A 23200-nucleotide genomic window follows, 5' to 3' on the forward strand; every position below is an offset into this window, starting at 1 on the left:
TATTGCTCATTTTTTGTCAGTTTGTCTTTTCTTTCTTCATTTTAACTAGAATCTGAAAGAGGTGGATGGAGCTATAGCAACGTTTTCTACATGAGGGAAGACATTGAAAAACCACCCCCAAATCTTGATCCTAACTTCTTTTTTAGCCCCTGAATTAAGGTTGACTTAGCTTTATTTAAATCAGTTTCATATTCTTTTACTTACAGATGAAAATAATTTTTAACTGATTCAAGTACATTTAACACTTTTTCAGATATTGCCAAGTGGGTTAAGTCAAGAATTATTCATATTTAAAATATCTTCATCACTATACTCTAACTAGATGCTCATATCACTCACTAAAATAACCTCAGTCAGTCTAAACTGGGAAAGGGAGGCAGGAGAATTGAGTTATAAGCAAACATGAATCAGTCAGTGACTTTTCTGCTCATCTGAACCCCCAGTGACCATCATTATATTTCCTAATAAACTCAAAGATATTGGAATTCATCTCTAATTTGTCATTAATTCCATCAGAATTTAGCTGTCTTCAGTTTCTGTCAATTGCTTTTGCACTTCTTTGTCTGTCTATGTGAGTTTTCCTCAACTCATATTGTTTCGTTTTGTAAAACCCAGAGATAAACACAAACTTAGCTGGTTAAAAAGGGAGAATGTTTTCTATTATTAGATAAAGATTAGAAGATAGGCAGAAAAATGTCTTCTAACTTCAGAGACCCTGAAAGTTTTTAAGAGCCTTATTTTTGGGAGTGAGGGGATACAGAGAGATCATCAAAGACAGGGCTTCTGGCTGGTCTAGAGTGTAAATCAGGTGCTGTATGTCTGGCAGAAATAGGTCAGAGGGAGTATGCAACTGTAGTTTTTTTTTTATTTTTAAATATCTTTTAGCTGTTGATAGACCTTTATTTTATTCATTTATTTATATACAGTGCTGAGAATCAAACCCAGTGCCTCACACATGCTAGGCAAGTGCTCTACTACTGAACCACAACCCCAGCCCTAGTTTTTCTTTCTTAACTCATTGGCATCTATTCTTAAGAGCTGGTCAAATTTTTTTGTTTGTTTGTTTGTTTGTCTTGTTTTGTTTACTAAGGCTCCTATTATTTGGATGTTGACCTTCCTAAATTGTTCTAATTTTCTTAATGTTTTCTTTCTTGATCTATTTTTGGAAAATTCTCTCAAATTTATTTTCTGAACCTTCTAATGAGTTTTTCTACTTCTAGTACCATGTTTTTATGTTTGGAGAACCCTTTAGTTCAATAAGGAGGGTGTTGCAATCATACTGGCAAAAACAGGGTGGTAGTGGTGGCATGTTGGGGTGAAGTCATATTCTAGACATGTTTGGAACATAGAGCCAACAGGATTCATTAGGTGTTAGGTGTAGAATATGAGAGAAGGAAAGGAGTTAAGGATGGCTCATCTTGACAATTGGAGTCTCCATAATGGGAGCCAGGGAAGAGGTGGGCAGAGTGGGTGTAAATGTTAGACATCCCATGGGGATTCTAAGAAGACTGTTGGTTTTGCAAGTCAATAGTTGAGGAAGAGGTTAGAAGCTAGAGATCAAAGAGTGGGACAATTTCAAGCCCCATGTGAGACTAGGTGAGACCACTAAGGGTTATAGAGTGAGTTGAGAAGAGGTGTGGGGATGGAGCCCAAGGATACTACAAAAATAAGAAGTTGGGGAGAGAAGGAGATAGCAAAGGAGACTGAGAAGTAAGGAACATTATTAACAGGAGGAAGAGAGCAGTATCCTGGTAAGAATCATAAATTCTTATATTTATATTGGAGACCTATTTTTTATATTGAGAAAGTGGATTATTATTAGGGTGGAAGTATCATATTCTACTTGGTATAATTGTTGGTGAATCTGGGCCCTGTTCCCAGAAATGCTAAATTACCTTGGTTAGATTTCTCATCCATTCTATGCTTCCATTTCCCACTTTTCTTTCTTAATTCTTTCTTGGAATTTTGCCAGAGTCAACTGGGAAATGTCTCATGTGTACTTTAAGCTTTGAGAGAAGAAACATGGTAAAATGCCTCAGTTATCAAAATAAATATATCCAATTTGTGATTATCCACATTATAATTTTTCTCTTGGAAATCTTTAATCCTACAAGAACTTCACTGGCCACTTGGCACAAATCCAACTGGGCAAATGTACCTTCTTTCTAGCTAATATGTATGTGGGAAATGCACAATGATTTTGCTTAATCTATGCTTAAACCAAGTAATAGGGCACATCTACCTCCAAAATACAGCACAATACTTTCAGGTCAAGAAATGTATTTAAAGAGCATATTCTTGTTTTCTGATTATCTGTTCTGTTTCTTCCTTGTATAATCATGGGTAGTTTGTATTTTGTTCAGTGCTTTTTAAAAATTTTTATTTTTATTAGTCCTTTTTAGTTATACATAACATTGAGATTCATTTTGACATAATTATAAAAGCAAGGAATATAATTTGCTCTAATCCAGTTCCAGTATTTTCTCTTTCCTTCTCCTCCTCCCTCCCTGTTTCTTTCCTTTTACTCTACTGATCTTTTTGCTGTTTACTTATAGCTTTTCTTTTTTTAATTTACCATGGTATATTCACATATGTACGTAGGAAAGTTAGGTCACATTCATTCCACTGATCTTCCCTTATCCTATCCCTTCAGTTTCCTTCCTCTACTTCACTGATCTTTCTTCTGTTTTGATGGAATCATGGTTAGTTTGTATTATAAAGAAGGATGGATTTTTAATATTGAATCTGCACTAATCTCAGTATCAATATCATTGTCCTTTGATTAGAACAATTCAGGGAATTATAACAGGAAATGCATCTATCTTTACTATGTCTGCCAGTTTAGTGATTAAATTTAACCATTGTGTAAGGGTTTAAATAAATGGAGAGGTATAAACATTTATTGGTATAAAACTAGGCCATAGTTTTAGGAATGATTTGCCCATTTCTGGTAGTAAGCAGGGATTTTTCAAATTAATTCAGTTGGGCAGTGAAACACAGACTTACAGCTTCTCTCTGACCTTTGACTGGCCATATTCTTGGGATTTAGTATTTGAGTGAAATACTAAATGAAACTGAAAGCTTTAACATTTGACACCTGGGCCATTGAAATTCTTAAAACACAGCCTTTGGAATGGGGCAAATGGAAGCATTGAAGTTAGCACCCCTCTGACTGATGAGTCATGAGCTTCATTGCCTAAAATGGCCAAACATCTTCTTTCAGCTGGCTTATGATAATTTATTTTCTTTCTCTTTTTTTTGCCCCCATAGCTGTTGTGAACTTGGACAACTCTGTGGTTGACCTGGAGACTCTTCAAGCTCTCTATGAGAATGTGAGTAATAGAAGAAATTTTATGTGTGAGTATATAATGCATAAACAATACATGCCTATGTACACATGTGGGCTGGTTGTTCTAATGTGCTTTAAGGAAATTTGTTCTGGGAGCAGTGAATTTATGAAAGTGGTGGTTTGTTACAATATTTTCTAGGAGCATGTTGCAAAAATGTATGATCTTATGGTTTTGAAGATTGTGATTCAAAAAAAAAAAGATTGTGATTCAAAATGTTATTTATGAGGTCATTTGTTTCCTCTTCTGAAATAATAGTCCATGTTTATGGGAGCTAATTTAAGTCAATTGTTATTCTGTGCCCTTTACATACACACCATTTTAAAATTTAAAAATACTTAATTGACAAATTAAGTTTGAATATATTCAGGATGTAGAGCATGCTGATTTAATACATATGTATACAGTATGTAATGGTTACCAGTCACATTAGCACATCTTTTATTGCCCAGGCTATACATTAGGTTCTTAGAACTTATTCACTTTATAACTGAAAGTTTATACCTTTTAGCCAGTATCACCCTTTGCTGATTTCCCACCCCGACATGACTACTGTTACACTGCTGCTTCTATCTGTTTAAGTTTATAGAGTGTCTTTCATGTCTGGCTTATTTCACTTAGCATAATATTCTCCAGGTTCTGTGTTGTTGCAAATGGCGAGGTTTCTTTCTCTTTTATAGCTTAATAGTATTTCATTGCATACATGTACAATAATTTCCTTATCATCCATTTCTCAGTGGGCACTTAGCTTGTTCTTGTTGCTTGGCTAACATGAATAATGCTGCAATGAATATAGGGGTGCAGATATTTCTTCTATGTACTAGTTCATTTCCTTTAGGTCCATACATGGAAGTGAAATTGATGGACAAAATGTAAGTTCTGTTTTGAATTTGTTGAAGAACCTCAACATTGTTTTCCTAATGACTCTACCAGTTTATATTCCCACCAATAGTGAACAAGTGTTGCCGTTTTCCCACATCTTCACCATCCTCAGAGGTGTGAAGACGATCTCATTGTGGTTTTGATTTGCATCTCTCTAATCACCTATAGGCAGGTGCTCTTATTATCCCTATTTTACACATTAGGAAAAATACACAGGTTAAATGGTTTGTACAAGGTCACACAGCTAGTAGGTACTCACAATTTACTTCACTAACTGGCAGGACATTTCAGCTTTTCTTGTGTGTAGCACTTTTCCTTAAGAAAGTGGCAAAGGAGATAGGGTATTAGAGCATGATATAGTCAGTGGCATTTTGGAAGTACAGTCTATACACTCATTTATTAAGTGGTTTTTGCAGAGATATGCCCTTAACTATATTGCTGTATCAAATAAGAAAGTGATGTTCATTTTAGTGTTTTTTATTACATTTAGGAAAATGTCTCAGTGTAGTCCTATTTTGTCTTGAATTATCTACGAGGTCATTTTTCAGTTTTTTTTTTTTCTGCTCTTGCCTATAATCTTATTAATATTTAAGCCTTTATGCTCGTTTGCATTCTCGACTTTTCTATTTGAAGTCAAAAGAGTTCCTGGCTCTGGGAGATATACGTGATGGACAGGATATAGGCAGCCTTCTCTGACCACTGCCTTAAGGACTGTGTATTCAACCTTGTTCATTCCTGAATTTGATCCTTTTAAAACATAGGTATATAGGGTCTTCCTTGTGAAATTGGGATCTTTGAGAGAAAATATTTCCCATGGTTCATCATATCATACCATCAGCAATCAAGCACAGAGTAGTTACCCAGAAAGCACAGTGAGTATATGTGTTCAGTGGGACCCAGTCATGAAAAAGGACTGAGATAACTATCATATAGTTATTCTCTGTAAAAACTGAGAAAAATCCAATCATGTATTCAGTATATTAGTGTTACAGTGAAACGAATATTTAAAATAATCATTTGGAGGTACATATAGTTTCTATTTCTCTTGAGTCTTTCTTACTCTTTCTCACCCATGTGGGCCATATGGAAAAAGTGAGGAAATACCATAGGAAAGTAATTGCTGTAGTAGATCATAATGAGCTAAGGTGTTGTATGTGTATATCTATCCTGCATATACATTACATATGCATATATATGTTATAGTGAATAAATGTCTTATTTAAACCTAGTATATCTATGTGTAGAAATATATAATGAAAAACAGAATATTGATGACAAGTATATTCATAAATATATTTATTTTGTACTGATTTAAAATAGTTGGTGGTTTTTAGCTTTTCAAAGTAGTTTAATTTCACAAAATAAAAATTTCTGACTTGGGATAAGCTCTATAGCTACTTAGAATGCATCTAAGTACTTCAAAAAAACTTGTTCAGTGCAATTTTTTAAGTTTTATTGTAAGAGGCAATTTATAATTATATATATTTGTGAGGTAAAAAATAATGTTGATTTGTGAATATAATATAAAATAATCATATCAAGCTAATTAATATAGCCATGATCTCAAATACTTTTTTTGTGGTAAGAATATTAGAAATTTAATCTCTTAGCTCTTTCTGTCTCTGTCTTTGTCTCTGTCTCTCTCTCTATATTCTTTTTTTTTGGGGGGGGAGCAGTTACCAGGGATTGAACCCAGGTGTGCTTAACCACTGAGCCACATCCCGAGCCATTTTTTATATTTAATTTAGAGACAGGGTTTCACTAAGTTTCTTAGGGCCTTGCTGAGTTGCTGAGGCTGACTTTGAACTCTCTATCCCCTTACCTTAGCCTCCTGAGCTGCTGGGATTACAGGCATGTGTCACTTCTTAATAATTTTTAAAGGTATAATATATGTACTATATTTTTCATATTGTATAATGTATCTAAGAAGATCTTATTCCTCCTGTTTAACTGAGTCTTTGTACTCTGATCATCATCTTCATATTATCCCCTCAACTCTGTCCTGGTAACTACCATTCTACTTTCTGCTTCTTTTGAGTTCAGAGATTCCACAAATAAAAAATAAGATGCAGTATTTTTCTTTTTGTGCCTGGCTTATTTCACATACTTTGCATAATGTTGTTCAGTTCCATCCATGTTGTTTTAATTGAAAAAAAATCCTTGAAGACTGAGTAGTATTCATTGTGTATATATACCACATTTTCTTTTTCCATTCATTGGTGGGCACTTAGGTTGACTCTTTTGCCTTGCTGTTATGAACAGTGTTGCAACAGACATGGGTATAGATATCTCCTCAACATGGTAATTTCAACTCTTTTAGGTATATAAAGTAGGATTTCTGGATCATATAGTAATTCTATTTCTTTTTTTTTTTTTTTTTTTTTTTTTTTTGCTTTGGATTATGTTTTGTGGTGTTGGAGATTGAAGCCACAGCCTGGGCACTTGCTAGGCAAACACTCCACCACTGACACCATCAACCCTATTTTTAGTTTTATTGAGGAACATCCATTCAAGTTTTCCATAATGGTTGTAATAATTTACATACCACCAACAGTAAACAAGAGTTCCCTTTTTTCTGCATCCTCACCAACAGTTTTTTTTGTTTTGTTTTTGTTTTAAAATTCATAGCCGTTCTGACAGCTATGAAATGATATACATTGTGGTTTAAGTTTGCATTTCTCTAATGATGAGTGATGTTTTGGATAAATTTGCTGACCTTTGGTATGTCTTTTGAGAAAAAGGTCCCTTCACCATTGTTTTAGCTGGATTTTTTTCTTTCTATAAAGTTCCTTTCCATATTTTGGCTAATAAATACTCTGTTCTTGATGTCAGAATTTATATCACTTCATAATATGTATCTGTTGAAAATTTATGTTAACTATAATTGTTATTAATAGTTTTAGCTTTTAATAATCATGCCATGGATAAAGTTACACACTGTCATTACAAACTTGGAGGGTTCTGATTATGGCTCTGTATTATACCACTGAGTTTTCTGTTTTTTGTATGATTTATGTTACTAATTAACACAATTTCATTTCAGCTTAACGAAGTCCTTTTGACAGTTCCTGTAGGGGAGGTCTAGTGGTTATCAACTTCTTAGTTATTTTTCCTTCATTTGCAAAAGACAGTTTTTCAAGTGAAAGTGTATATCCTTATTTTTGTTTTTATAAAATTGGATGCTCCAGTGTTTGGGACATAAATACATAAAATCATTTTATCTTCTTGTTGGATTGTTCACTATCCCAATATGTATTGACCTTCTTTATTTCTTCTGACTTAATTTTGACTTGAAGTCTGCTTCAAAGAATATGAGAATAGTCATTTGTGCTCACTTTCATAGTCTGTTTGCATAAAGTATTATTTTCCCTCTGTTCACTTTTTCTATAGATGTTTTTACTTATGAGATGTGTTTCTTTCAGAAAAGATACACTCAGGTCTTTTTTAAAAATTCAGACTGCATGTCAATCTTTTTTTTGTTGTTGTTGTTAAGATATATAGGACAGTATTGTGTATTTTGACATATTGTACATACATGGGGTGCAACCCATTACAGTTTTGATCCCATTCTTGTGGTTGAACATGATGTGGAGTTACACTGGCAGTGTTTTCATATATAAGCATAGGAAAGGTGTGTCCAATTCATTCTACTGTCTTATTCCCATTCCTCTTCCCTTCCCTTCATTCCCCTTTGTCTAATCTAGTGAACCTCTGTATTTCCCCTCCCTATCCTTTCTTGTTATGGGTCAGCATCCACATATTGGGGAGCATTCTACCTTTGGTTTTGGGGGACTGGCTTACTTCACTTAGCATGATAGTCTCCAGTTCCATCCATTTACCAGCAAATGCCAAAATTTCATTCTTTATAGCTGAGTAATATTCCATTGTCTATATATACCACATTTCCTTTATCTGTTCATCTGTCAAAGGGCACCTAGGTTGGTTCCATACCCTGGTTATTGTGAATTGAACTGCTATAAATATTGATGTTGCTAAGTCACTATTGTATGCTGATTTTAATTAAGCCTTTTGGGTATAAGCCAAGGAGTGGGATAGCTGGGTCAAATGGTGGTTCCATTCCAAGTTTTCTGAGGAATCTCCATTCTGCTTTTCAGAGTGGTTTCACCAATTTGCAGTCCCATCAGAAATGTATGATTGAACTTTTTCTCCACAACCTCACCAACATTTATTGTTACTTGTATTCTTGATAATTGCCCTTCTGACTGGAGTAAGACGAAATCTCAGTGTAGTTTTAGTTTGCATTTCTCTAATTACTAGAGATGTTGAAAAATTTTTTATATATTTGTTGATTGATTGTATTTCTTCTTCTATGAAGTGCCTATTCAGTTCCCTTTACCCATTTATTGATTGCGTTATTTGTTTTTTGGTGTTTTCTTGAGTTCTTTGTATATCCTGGAGATTAATGCTGTATCTGAGGTGAAGGTAGTAAAAGATTTTCTCCCTTTTTGTAGGCTTTCTGTTTGTGCTCTTGATTGTTTCCTTTGCTGTGAAGAAGCTTTTGGGTGTGATGCCATCCCATTTACTGATTCTTGATTTTACTTCTTGTGCTTTAGGATTCTTATTGAGGAAGTCTGTTCCTGAGCTGATATGATGGAGAGTAGGCCTACTTTTTCTTCTAGTATGTTCAGGGTCTCTGGTCTAATGCCAAGGTCCTTGATCCACTTGAGTTGAGTTTTGTGCAGGCTGAGACATAGGGGTTCAGTTTCAATCTACTACATACGGATTTCCAGTTTTCCTAGCACCAATTATTTAAGAGGCTATCTTTTCTTCAATGTATGTTTTTGGTGCCTTTGTCTAGTATGAGATAACTGTATTTATATGGGTATGTCTGTGTGTCTTCTATTCTGTTCCATTTTTCTTTAATTCTGTTTTTGTGCCAATATCACGACATTTTTGTTACTACAGCTCTGTAGTATAATTTAAGGTCTGATATCGTGATGCCTCCAGCATTACTTTTATCACTGAGGATTGCTTTGGCTACTACGAACCTCTTATTTTTCCAAATGAATTTCATGACTATTTTTGTAAATAACATCATTGAAATTTTAATGGGAATTGCATTAGTTCTACATGGCACTTTTGGTAGTATGGCCATTTTGACAATATTAATTCTCCCTATCCAAGAACATGGGAGGTCTTTTCCATTTTCTAAAGTCTTCTTGAATTTCTTTCTTTGATGTTCTGTAGTTTTCATTGTAGATGTCTTTTACCTCTTTTGTTAGATTGAGCCCCAAGGATTGTTTGTCTGTTTGTTTGTTTGAGGCTATTGTGAATGGAATGGTTTTCCTGATTTCTCTTTCAGCTGATTTTCATTGGGTATAGGAACACAGTTGATTTATGGGTGTTAATTTTATACTCTGCTACTTTGCCGAATTTGTTTATGAGTTCAAGAAGCTTTTTGATGGAGATTTTGGATTTTTTAAATATAGAATCATGTTGTTGGCAAACAGGGATAATTTGAGCTCTTCTTTTTCCTATCGCTATCCCTTTACTTTCTTTCTTTTTTCTAATTACTCTGGCTAGGGTTTCAAGGGCTGTGTTGAGTAGAAGTGGTTAAAGAGGACGTCCCTGTCTTGTTCCAGTTTTTAGAGGAAATGCTTTCAATTTTTCTCCATTTAGAATGATGTTGGTCTTGGACTAAGTATAGATAGCTTTTACAATGTTGAGGTATATTCCTACTACTTCTAGTTTTTCTAGTGTTTCCAATATGAATGGATGCTGAATTTTGTCAAATGCTTGTTCTGCATCTATTGAGATAATCCTGTGATTCTTGTCTTTCAGTCTATTGAAAGTCTGTCTTGTAATTGCAAAATTGAGACCATTTACATTGAGTGTTATTATACAGTGATAGTTATTATTTCATGTTTTATTTCTAATGCTTGATTCATTCCTTAATTTCACTTGTCTATTCTTATAATAATGAAATTTATTCTTTCCCATGCTCTCTTGATTTTTATCTCTTTTTCTTCTCTGTGTATAGGATTCCTTTAAGTATCTTCTGCAGTGGTGGCTTAGTGATTATAAATTCCTTTAGTTGATGCTTATCCTGGAAGGTTTTCATATTTTCTTCAGTTTTGAAAGACAGTTTTACTGGATGTAGTAATCTAACTTGGTAGGTTTTTTTTTTTTTTTTCATTCCTTGGAATATATCATTCCATGCCTTCTTGGCCTTTAGAGTTTATGTTCAGAAATCTACTGTTCTTTTGATGGGTTTGCCTTTACAAGTGACATGGCACTTCTCTCAAAGTTTTTAATATTATTTCTGTATTCTGAATTCTTGGCATTTTAACTATAATATTTTGTGGAGTGAGTCATTTCTGGTCATATCTCCTTGGTGATCTAAATGTCTCCAGTATCTACATATCCATCTTATTCTCAAAAATTGGGAATTTTTTGCTATTATATTACCAAATAAGTTTTCTTTACCATTCTGTTTCTCTACTCCATCCTCAAGATCTATGAATCAAATGTTTTGGTAGTGATCTTGTATATTCATTTCCTATTTTCTTATTTTATTCTTTTATCAATGTCTGAACGTTTTAGTTCGTGCATTTTGACCTTAAGACCTTAAACCATTTTCTGCTTGATATAGCCTATAATTACACTTTCCACTATGTATTTTGTTTGACTTATTGAGTCATTTCCAAGCTTTCCATTTGGTTCTTTTTCAGTGTCTCTCTTTGTTGAATTGCTTATTCATGTCCTGTACGGTCTTCCTTAAGTCATTCATAGATTAGAATTCATAGATTTTAAAATAATCATTCTTTTGACTCTTTTATGTGACATTTTATAAACTTCAATATCTTTGGAATTAGTTGCTGGCAAATTACAGATCTTAGGCGGTAGGACGTGTCATGTTGCCTTGTTTTTTTGTATTTCTTCTATTTCTATGTTAGGATTTGTGTATATATTGTGTTGGATTTCTCTTCCACTTTTAGGTAAGGAGGGCATTTTAGAGCACATTTTCTTTTGATGGTGTGTGTATCTTGGGATAGCAGATTGCCGTGAATTGTAGACTATATTAGTGGGTTTCATAGTATGCCATATTTCACCACATAATTGTCACCACTGTATTAACATATATTTGCAAGTATTCTGTTCATCCTAATTTCACGCCACAGTTTAGAAATAAATTGACTTTGAATTATACTGGCATAATTTTAAAAAAGCATCACATAATTATTGCACCTAATTTTTTTGACAAAATTCACGTAAAATTTGAGATGATTATGTGGTGAAATATACCTTGTCAAAGTACATTTTTAAAGTATATGGAAGAGACATATTTTGAGACCCTTTGTATGTGTGGTGTCCACAGTTTTCGTGTTGTTTCTCTCTGCTGTTGCTGTAGGAGCAGATGACTCTAGGAGTGAGTCTTCCAGGTCTCCGTTAGCCTTGCCTTCTTGGGGCCTGCCCATCAGCAAGGAGTTTTCATTTCCTTTATTGTGTTTTGATTTATTTGCTTTGGTACTGGAGATTGAATCCAGGGACACTTTACTACTAATACACATTTCCATTTCTTTTAATTTTTTTTTTTTAATTTTGAGACACATTCTTTTTAAGTTGCTGAGTGTCCCATTTAGTTATTGAGGCCGACCTTGAATTTGCAATTCTCCTGCCTCAGTCTCCCAAGTCATTGGGATTGCAAGTATACACCATTGTGCCTAGAAGATTCCTCTATTCTTTGTGTTAAAGCATTGGTGAAATTTAAGTGGGGTTGGTTGTGTGTGGTACAGTGTGTGCTGTGTCTTAGGTTGGTTGGGGGGTAGTTCAGCTACAGAGCCTTGATCCCAGAAACTTGAAAAGCCATGCTGGATCCCTAGCACCTCACATGGAAAGGGCAAATGAACAACAGCAACAACAAACTGCACTGAACCAGATACCCGGAGTAAACACCAGGTTGCAGCAGTAACATACAAAACACTAGCAACCACCACAATAGGAATGATATGGAGCAAAATTGTATAAACGGTTTTAAAGCATGTTAAATATACAATTGATTAAAAGAAAAGAAAATAGGAAGGGAAGTCAAAAGAAGGTTTAGAGTAGTTAAAAAGTGAAAATAGAAAGCAGAAGAGAAGTAGAAAGAAAAATGAATGAGATAAAACTTTCACATATATACATACAAGAGAGAGGAGAGAGGGAACAAGAAAATTTGCCTATTATAAGGAGAAGAAAACAAAGAATAACCAAAATAAACACCACAAAAAAATGGAAAACCCTCCAAAATACATTAACTGCCCCCTAAATAAACAAAAAGGCTAATAAAAAGAAAAAAATCACCAAAAAGAATAGGAAAAAGGAAACAAATATGTGTGTGTATATATATGCAGGAACTAATCAGCAAAAAAAAAATTCTTAATGAAAGAATTGTCTTCACTGATATGGTCAAAACTGTGAACAAGAATGATATTTACTACCTATGCTATTCTGCACTTCTGTGTTTGTTAGTTTTTTATATCTCTTGTGATCAAAATACCTGAGAAGAACAATTTAGAGGAGGAAAAGTTTATTTTGGTTTATGATTTTAGAGGTTCAGTCCAGGGTTGGTTGACTCCTTTGCTCTGGTACTGAAGGGAGACAGAACATCATGGCAGAAGCATGCTGTAGAAGATCATGGCAGCCAAGAAACAGAGAGAAAGGAGAAAGGACTGGATGGAAGAGGAACCGTTCTAGGGTACACCCCAGTTATCTACCTCCTCGTCATTCAAGATGAGATGGACTGCTTAGGTTGTAACCTTCATAATCTAATCATTTTACCTGTGGGTATTTCTCCATTAACAGAGGAAGTTTTTAGAGACACCTCATATCCAATATATAACAACTTCTTTCCATTGCTTCTTGGGTTATGCACCCCTTAGAGAGGGTTGTTAAACCCTTTTTCCTTTTATATTGCTCACCATGCTGCCAGTTGGAGTGTCCTGGGACCAAAGTTGGTTGAAATGACTCTTAGGTTCCTTGCTCACTACTCTGCAGTAGCTTGGAATGGGATGTACCATCTATTGGGAGTTTACTTTGGACTGATTATATTAATGCACTCCCAGGTTAAAGGTGAATTCTTAACAGGATGTTCCTGTAACTGATACCAAGTCTGATGGAAATGTTCTTGGGTGGAAGATACTTCATACAGATTACATGGACCCGTAGGGACTGACCAGTACCTATCTCTGCCACCCATTTGGATGTTGGGTGCCTCCTGAGAATCCTACTTATAGCATGGAGTATTCAACTACCCTGAGTGGAGGGGGGTACAACAGGTCCTATCTACTCTACCACACACACATGACTGTGGCCTTCTGAGGCTCAATTACCACATGCAGTCATGTATTGTTTGGTTTCCTGACCCTTTCCAGGTGGTCACAGAGTCACCAGACTCATGGGGAAAGCAGCTGTACTCCCATCTCTGACCCGAATCCCATTCCATATAGTCTTCTCTGTGCCTCTTTCAGTGATATTTTACATGGGCTGACCTGAACCTCATAGTAGGTGCTGGCCAGGACTACCTCACAGTATTTGCTGCAATCTCTACTGTTCACTGAGTAGCTGTTCTCCAGTTACTTCAATACCCATAGAGAAACTATAAAATAAAGCCTGCTACTCTGCCATCTTAAACCTATCCCCCACTTATTTCTTTAAGTATGCTTTCTCTCCCCTTTTCTCATGATTTTGGATTCCTATTATTCATTGGTTAAGTCTCTTGATTGAGTTCCACAACTGTGGGATTTCTTCTTTCTTTTTGCTTCTCTGATTGGATGATTGAAAATGTCTTCAAGTTCAGTGATTCTTTGGTTCAATTTAACCTGCTGTGTAGCTCCATATTGCATTTTAGAATTTAGTCATCGTTTTGTTCACCTCTTGGATTTGCTTTTTAAATGTTTCTTTTTCATACTGTCTTGTTTGTGTATTTTCTAAATCTTATTTAAATTTTTATCTGTCTGTTCTTATAGTTCAGTGAACTTTAAGAAAATAATTCTGGAAATTTTGCCTATCATTTCATAGATTTAGTTTCTTTAGGATACATTGTTAGAGATTTGTTAGTCTGTTTTTCTTTCTTTCCTTTTTTTTTCCTTCTTGAAGGTGTCACATTTTCCTGAGTCTTTGCAATATGTGTCCTTGCATTGGTGTTTGTGCATTTGAGGAGACAGCCATGTTTTTCAACTTTTACAGTGTTCTTTGGCAGGGGTAAACCCTCACTGTTTAGTCTAGCTTGTGATTCTAATGGGCTAGCTGGTAATGATCTTGGGCAGGCAAAGCTTGCTTTCAGCTTTCTAGATGGTTTTGTTGCTGCCTTTGCTCTCAGATCAGCTCAGGCAGCTGTTTAGACTCTCCAATCAAAGTGGGTTGTTGGATGTGCATTGCAATCACTTCAGAAAGGGCCAGGCCACACGGTATGTTCCCCGGCCAGATGACACCACTACTTTTGTTTAGCAATTGGAACAGGTTATATGAGGGCCCTGGTGTTAGGTGAAATGGATAAGTGGGACCAGCTGCTATGTTCAGTAGAAATACATAGTTGAGGTTTGCTTCCATGCCTCAGGTGGACCTTGGTGCACATTCTGCGGCTTGACTGGGCCCATTTTAAACTCCCACGTGCTGCAGAGCTAGCCACTGCTCTTTGCTGTAATTCACTACAGTGGTTGTCTTCCTCTCTTTGTGAGACCTAGAGTTAGTGTTCAAGGCTGCTTCTGGAGGCAAGCCAGGTGAACTTCTACCATTTTGGGAGCAACCAGCACAACTTTGCAGAACTGTATTGTTAGATACCTCTGTTTGAGTGCTTCCCCTGTCAGGTACACATAGTTATTGCCAAGATCTGCCTGCTAGTTGCTATGGTCTCTGCCTCCTTGCTTTGTTTATACCTGACCCCAACTAGTTTGTCCGTGCCATTTTCCCCCTGCATTCCCCATGTGATGAGACCTAGGAAGCATCTTGGAATGCTGGGGAAGCTGGATGTTCACCTCTTGTTGTTTTCCCTCTGGTCCCAAGGGAATCATCTCTATATGATACTATGCTGACCTGAGAGAGAGGGAGAGATAACAGGGTCAAAGTGAGACCATTTTTCTTATCTTTTTTGTGTATTTTATTGTTACCCATTCTGTGGACCACACTAGTGACTCATACTTATTCCCAATTTTGAGTGTTTTTATCAAGGTGTTCTTATTTGTATATGGTTGCTGATTGAATTTGCTATAGGGTTAGAGAAGATAGGTACCTTCTATTTTTGCCATCTTCCTGTCACTACTGCCTACCTTCTTATAATCATACTCCATGAAAGTAAAACATGTACTGTCTTTGTTTGGACTACTATAACAGAATAACACAAACTAGGTGATTTATAAACAATAGATACTTATGTTTCACAGTTTGATAGCCTCAGAAGTTCAATATCAAGGCACTGGACTATTTGATTTCTGATAGTGGTGCACTTTCTGTTTCATAACCAGCCATCTTGCTGTAACCTGAACTCATGCTAAACACAAGTTCTACCACTGAGCTATATATCCGACCTTTTTTTGTTTCTTTTTTAAAAAATTTTAAAAAGTTTTTGTAATTAGTTATACTTGACAGTAGAATGCATTTAATGCACTTTGATATATCATACATAAATGGGTTATCATTTTTCCTTTTTCTCATTATACATGTTGGAATGTCACATCAGTCATGCAGTCACATATGTACATATGGTAATAATGTCTGTTTCATTCTACTATCCTTCCTATCCCCGTATTCTCTCCCCTCCCATTACTCTCCTCTGCCTAATATAAAGTAACTCTGTTCTTTCCTAGCACTGCCCTCCATTGTGAATTAGCATCTGCATAGCAGAGAAAAACATTTGACTTTTGGTTTATTGTGATTGACTTGTTTCACTTAGCATGATATTCTCCAACTCATTTATTTACTGGCAAAGGCCATAATTTCATTATTCTTTATAACCCAGTTATATTCCATTGTGTATATGTACCACATTTTCTTTATCCATACATCTGCTGAAGGGCACCTTGGTTGGTTCCATAGTTTAACTATTGTGAATTGAGCTGCTATAAACATTGACATGGCCACATCACTGTAATATGTTGATTTTAAGTCCTGTGGGTATAAACCGAGGAGTGGGATAACTGGGTCAAATAGTGGTTCCATTCCAAGTTTTGTGGGGAATCTCCGTACTGCTTTCCAGAGTGGTTGCATCAGTTTCAGTCCCACCAGCAATGTATGAGTGTATGTTTTTCCCCATATCCTCACCAACATTTATTGTTGCCTATAATTCTTGATGATTACCATTCTGATTGGAGTGAGATGAAATCTTAGAGTAATTTTGATATGCATTTGTCTAATTGCTAGAGATGTTGAACATTTTTCCAAGTATTTGTTGATTGATTGTATTTTTTCTGTGAAGTGTCTGTTCAGTAGGCCTATTTATTGATTTTTTCTTTTTTTGGCATTAAGTGTTTTGAGTTCTTTATATATCCTAGAGATTATTTTATATTTATGTGGTGCTGAGGATCAAACCCAGGGCCTCATGTGTGCTAGGCGAGTGCTCTACCATGGAGCTACAACACCAGACCCAAGATTTTTGTTTCTTTTGATGTGCTAGGGATCAAATCCAGGGCCTCACACATGGTAAGCATAGTTTCCACTGGTACATTTCATTTTCACCGTTATATGAGTAACATCTATATGTACTTATTTCATAAGATATCACCATAATTTTGGTTTTAAATAGTCAAACATATTTTAGCAACTTAAATATAATCTTTTATATTTGCTTATATTTTCCCCATTTCTAAAACTTTTTCTTTGTTCTTTAGATTTTCCTTCAACCTAAAGAGAAATATTGTTTGAATAAATCTTTTCAATAGTTTTCTTATTTTTCTTAGAATAGCTTACTGCATCTTCATATATGAAGAACAAGTTTGTTGGATATAGAGGTTGGGGCTGACAATATTTTATTTCAGCATTGCAAAGATATTCTATGTCTCCATGGCCTCCTTGTTTGTGATTGTAAGTCTTCCATCATTGCTACTTGGTATGTGAAGGGTCTTTGTCCACATTCTGCCTGATTTTATGATTTTCTTTTTTTTTTTTTTCCTGCCTCTGGATTTATTTATACAAATAGCACAGGAGGACACCAGTCCCCATAGACAGGGGCTCAGGGGTCACACCAGTCCTTCTGTCCTCACGTTCACAGAGCTTTTTATTATGGAGCCTTTGCAGGGACCTGGGCACCCTTGTGGGCAGGAGCCGATGCTGATACTGGAGCTGGAGTTGCAGCCTGGGTCTTGGCTTGGGCTTTGGCCTTTGGCTGGTGGAGCCTGTGCTCCCTGGTCATGTGGGCACCAGTATGCTTCCCGTGCTTGGGATGGACAAACAAGGCAAGGCGATCTAGCTTGCCGCTGGCACCCTTTGGCATCTTGGACTTAACCTCCTTAGGCTTTACCAGGGCCTTGACAGCCTCAGCACATGCACTCATGGCCTTGGCATTGTTTACCTGCATCTTTTCTAGACCCTTCTTCTTGTGCTTCTTGGCAAAACGCATATTTCTCAGGAACTTGGGGTCTACCGCCTTAAGAGATTCATATCTCTGTGATCGGGGTTTCTTGATGCCATTTCTGTGCCATTTTCAGGATTGGTTGTGCTTGGTGTGGTTCTTGGACTTGGCCATGTCTGCACTGTAAGCCGCTGCTCCCAGAGCGGTTGAGAATGGAAGAGCATGATTTTCTTTTTATCTGTTTTTCATCAGTCTCGTTATGGTATGAGTGGGTTTTTTCTGTATTGGATCTTATGGGCTTCCTGATGTTGTATAATTATATTTTCACATTTGGGACTTTTTCAATTTTTAGCGTTTCAACCTTCAAATATTATTTTCTAGCCCATTCTTCCAGTCTGCTTGTTCTGCCCCTGTGTTAAACTGTGTTAAACACTCTGTTAAACTTTTGATGTTTTCCCACAGGTCCCTGATCATTTGATTTGCAGGTTCTTTTCTTTCTGTTCATTATACTTTTACTGACCTTTTCTTGTCATCTCTATTTTTCTATGCAGCTCATTCAGTGAAAAATGTTTATTTCTAACATATCATTTTCTAATCTTTACTTGGTTATTTTTTGATAGTTCTGTTTTCTGAAATTTCTTATATTTTTTAAACATGGATAGTTTTTTTTATTGCAAATTGAATAATTGATGTTCAAGCCAAAAGAAGGTACATAGACAAATTTAAAAGATAATCCAGAAGCTCGATCAAGACATTTGTAATGCATGGACCCTCAAAAAAAGGAAGCAGAATCTATAAAAATTCATTTATTTATCAAAAGACAACCTCAAAGGAAAATGGGTCAAAGGTATAAAGGAGTCAATTCAAAGGAAAATATACTTGTTTGTCTAATAAACATATGAAAAAGTATATATTTTCAATAGTAAAAAAAATTAAAATAAGACACCAAGCTACATTTCTATCTCTAATCAAAAAGTTTGAGAGTATTGATGAGCATGTGAAAAAATATAGTAATTTTTAAGTATCTGTATCAGTATAAATTGGTACAACCTCAATGAAAAGTAGTTTGGCATGACCTAATATTATTGAGGGTGTATATAACATGCAACCCAGAAAGTCTATGCACAGTCCTACATTCTAGAGCAACTCCTTCAAGAATATTTGTCTAATCACCAAACACATTAATAGATTCAACACATGGGTCCATCCTGACTCTGATATTTGAGTGCAACTATTAGACAAATCAGTCTAGAACAGAAGAATTATGAATTTATGATAATTTTAAACTATTAATGTTTAGAATCATTTGTTTTACATAACAGGCTTACTAACCCTTTTTTATTCTTCCCTTTGCTATATGTGAATATAAATATACAGTGAAAATAAAAACAGGATTGTATTACCATTATGCAACAACAATGTAGAATAATATTTTCAATATGGGGTGAGATATTTGTTTTTGTTATTCTTTCTATGACTTGCAGAAACTAGAAAAATAAGTACAGGGATAACAATATTTCCCTTGCCATTCCCAGAAAGGGTCCTAAGACTGGAATTTCTTGCTTTAAATGATCTTTGGGGACCTTAGTGTTTCATGGTCACAAAGAAAATTTGCTTTATCTTCATCAATTGAGAGTGGCTGGTTCTGGGAGTTGAAGTGCTTGAGGTGCTCAAATCTTTACTGTGTTCCCTTGAACATTTCTTACAGGGCAGGTCTCCAGTAATGAAGCACTGCAGCTTTAGTATGTTCTGATATTCTCTTGCTTCTGAGGACACATTTGCTGGATATAGGATTCTTGACTGACCATCTGTTTATTTTGTAGTACTTAGAATATCAACCCACTGCTTTCCGACTTCCCAAGTTTCTGATGAGAAATCTGCTGATAATCTCATTGAGGATCCCTTGTTTGTGACAAGTTGCTGCTTCTCTCCGCAGCTGTCAAGATTCTGTCTTTTAAAAGTTTGATTATAGTGTGTGTTGGTGTGGTTATCTTAGGATTCATATTGGTGTTCATTGGTGTTCATGTTTATATTCATATCTTTCATCAAAGCTGGAGTGTCTTCAGGCATTGTTTTTCAACTATTCTCAATGCCTCTTTTTTCTTCTACGTCTCCCACAACCAAGTTTTGGTTTGCTTGTATCCCACAGGTTCCTTAGCCTCTTTTCATGTTTCCCCGCCCCGCTCTGGTCCTTAGACATGTTACTTTCCATTGTCCTATTTCAAGTTCATGAATTCTTTCTTTTGCCTACTCTGATATGCCTTTGAATCTTTCTACTGAGTTTTTCTGTTACGTTGTTATAATTTTAGCTCCAGTTTTTTTTTTATTTCCTTGTAAGTTTTCTATCTCTTTATAGAGACATCATTTTCTTAATTTTCTCCACGTTTCTTTAGTTTCTTGAGCATGTTTCAGGTGGTTGTAGTAAGATCTTTGACTAGTAGATTTATCATTGTGCCTTTCAGAGGCAATTTCTATTGACTTATTTTTTCCCTTTCAATGGCCCATAGGTTTTTGTTTCTTCATATAACCTGTGATTTGTTGTTGAAAACTTGACATTTGAATCTAAAACTGGACATTTGAATCTGATTCTGGAAATTAGTTCCTCTTCCTTCCCTAGTGTTTGTTGTGTTTTTTCCTATTTTGGTTCTTTTGGTTGATACAGGTTGTCTGTGTGCCAAGAATCAACCTGTGGTATGAATGTATGGTTGTTTTCTAACTCTGCACCTTTCTACCTGGAATGCATTACTTTCTAATTTTTTCCCATATATGCAGTTGCTTTTATATGTCCTAGTCTCTAATGTCTGAATGCCAAAAGGAAGAAAGGAGAAAACAGAATGATGTAAAAAAGAACTCTGGCTCTTGACAGTCACTTCAGTCAGACAGTGACCTTGCAACAGTCCAGGGTAGGTGAAACAATAGTAGCTTTCTGCTTCTTTGCACCTGTGTGATCATAAGCAATAACTAGAGCTTAGAGTCCAGATCCCTGATATTTGGTGCTTTTATGCATACTTTGGTTCCTGCAAGCTGTGTGTAGGGTACTCCAGGAACAAGTATATAACTGTCTTTCACAGGGCTGGGGTGTGGGGTTGGGACGCTGCTTATATGCTAAGAACTGAAATTGACTCAAATTAACTGCAATTCAAAGTACAGGCATTTCCTGAAAGTTATAAGTCTTACATAGACAGAGTCCCCAAATAGTTACAACAAACTGATTCTGCTACTGCTATTGTTATCTAGTTGGGGAAACAAATTTCTAGTACTTCCAATTTTGCCATCATCCCAAATTCTCTCCTGAAAACTTCACATTTTTAAATTAAAAATTAAACATAAAAGTACATTTTGATTAATTTTCCTTTCCATCATCATGCATAGTTGAAATAATTGCTTTAAATCATTTGGCTGATTAAACATATTTGTCATCTTAGGGTTGTGGTACCTGCTGATTGTATTTTCCTTTGAGAGTTGGCCACATTTTTTCTGTTCTTTTGGTGCATTGAATGATTTTATATTGAATCTAGGGCAACAAAATATTCTGTTTATCTAACTGTATTTAATTATTCTGAATAAAATACTTATATAAGTTTAGTATTCTTTCTAATATGTACAGTCTAGATTTTGTTGAAAAAATAATTTGATCATATTTGAAAGCATGTGTTCCCTAGTACTGTGTTTTCTAAACTGGATTCAGTGAATCATTATTATTTTTGTCATCTGTAGTGAAAAATCATGTTATATAATCAAATAAATTGGGGAAACTATTAAAACTGGAAATGAAATTGCTTAGATCTGTAATATTTATGTGTATAATTGAATGTAGTCTTTTAGTGAAATGTAAATTTAGCTAAACATTTCCTTCAATTAAATTATTAATCCAGGTAGAACAATATTATATAGTTTGCAAGATGCTACTGTTGTTCAATTGAAATAAATTCATAAATGTGTCTATTATATGATGCCATGGAATGTATCTATTACACAGTTTAATTTTACTTATTACCAAATAACTAAATGTGTGTATTTCTTTCTTTGTACTTCTTATAAGCAGTACTGTTACATGAAAATGTCATCTTACTAGTCAAGGGTAATTATTGTAATATTTGGAAATGATCCAGCATAATTGTAATGATTTTCAAGTCCTAAAATTTAGGACAAGTTTTCTAAAATAGATATATTTCTAGTTTTTAAAATGTTTTATGCTATAGAGAAAAAAATCAACATGAGGGGAATGGAGATTCCCTGGGTGGAGGTACAATTTTAAATATTACTATTTTTTAAAGCTAACATTTGAACTAGGAATTGCAGGAGATGAGGAAGAGAAGTCAGGTGGAAATCTAGGATACAATGCTCTGTGTGAAGAGCAGGAGAGCCTGGTGTATTCAGGGAATAGCAGGAAGGCTCAAGTGACTGCTGTGGTCCTAGGCAGGGGAATATAGGAGATAATTAGAGGTGTACTGGGGAGTTCAGCTCTTCTAAAACCTTGTAGGTCTTTGTAAGATTTTAATTTTACTTTGAGTAAAATGGAAAGTTAGTATAGGGTTTTGAGTACAGAATTTATGTTTTAGAAGGAATGTTCTGATACAGAAAAAGAGATTATGGGAAGGCCAGGTGCATGTGGAAACCTTTAGGAGTTAAAGAGATGATAGTGACTTGAATCTCAGAGGAAACAATGGAACTGGTAAGAAGTGATCAGATTCTGGAAACATTCTGAAGAAAAAGCCAAAGAAATTTGGTGATAGGTTAGATATTTAGAAGAGGGTAAAGAGAGAAAGGGGAGGGGGAATGAAGAGGAATCCCAAGATTTTCAGCCAGGCCATGGGAAGGATGAGTTGAGGGAGGGAGAAATAAGAATTCTGTTGTGGTCATGTCTGTTCACCCACTTAATTAGATTGCAAATATAGTCTCCAGACAGAAAGTAGAGCAGGAGGCTTCCGAGTACTATATAGTCTTAACATTGTGGGTTCAATCAGGGGACAGAACCCAGGCAGTAATGCCAACAGGAAGCTCATCATAGCGAATAATTATGGGAGAGCACAGGATATAAAGGCATCTCTGATGGTGCCCTAGGGCTGAATGAGCATGCCCAAGGAAGGGTGTCCTCTGTTAGCTGGTGTGCAGATCTCACTGGGGAAGGTATGGTCATACCCCAATGGTTTTCCTGGGCCACAGCTGGTCAATAGCTCCTGGGTGAGCTAGAAACTATTTTCTCAGGGGCAGGTAAGCTACAGCTAGTAGAGTGGCACATAGGGGACAGATACTACAGTGTACATGAAGCCTGGAGTTTCCATTCCAGTGTTGAAGGGCCCAGGAAGGAAACATCAGGGCACTGGTGAGCCATGGCTAGTGCAGGTACACAGGGCATGGTGTCTGCCTAGAGAGTGAAGGGATCACTGAACCTAGGCAAGGATTGCAAAGTTGCTAGGGGACTGCTCTGCTCTCTTGAATGTGCTAGGGTAGAGCACCCTCGGGA

At 35.8% G+C, this 23200-nt stretch overlaps 1 protein-coding gene and 1 pseudogene across 7 annotated transcripts in view; one reads left to right on the forward strand and one right to left on the reverse strand.

Annotated features, from left to right (window-relative positions):
* FMN2 (formin 2) overlaps positions 1–23200 on the forward strand; it is a 361252-nt gene that overhangs the window by 194958 nt on the left and 143094 nt on the right. For all 6 annotated transcript variants that reach the window (XR_013758044.1, XR_013758045.1, XM_079106095.1 and 3 more), the window contains one exon: positions 3271–3332. Coding sequence is in view for 4 of the 6 variants with exons in the window: in XM_079106095.1 (XP_078962221.1) it covers positions 3271–3332 (62 nt within the window). In the remaining 2 variants the exon portion in view is untranslated. The remainder of the gene's footprint in view (positions 1–3270; positions 3333–23200) is intronic.
* Positions 17153–18408, reverse strand: LOC306641660 (large ribosomal subunit protein eL29-like; annotated as a pseudogene). The gene has a single exon. The product of its transcript is annotated as a large ribosomal subunit protein eL29-like (transcript).

This window comes from Sciurus vulgaris (genome assembly GCF_902686455.1).
Source record: "Sciurus vulgaris genome assembly, chromosome: 12".
Taxonomy (NCBI): domain Eukaryota; kingdom Metazoa; phylum Chordata; class Mammalia; order Rodentia; family Sciuridae; genus Sciurus; species Sciurus vulgaris.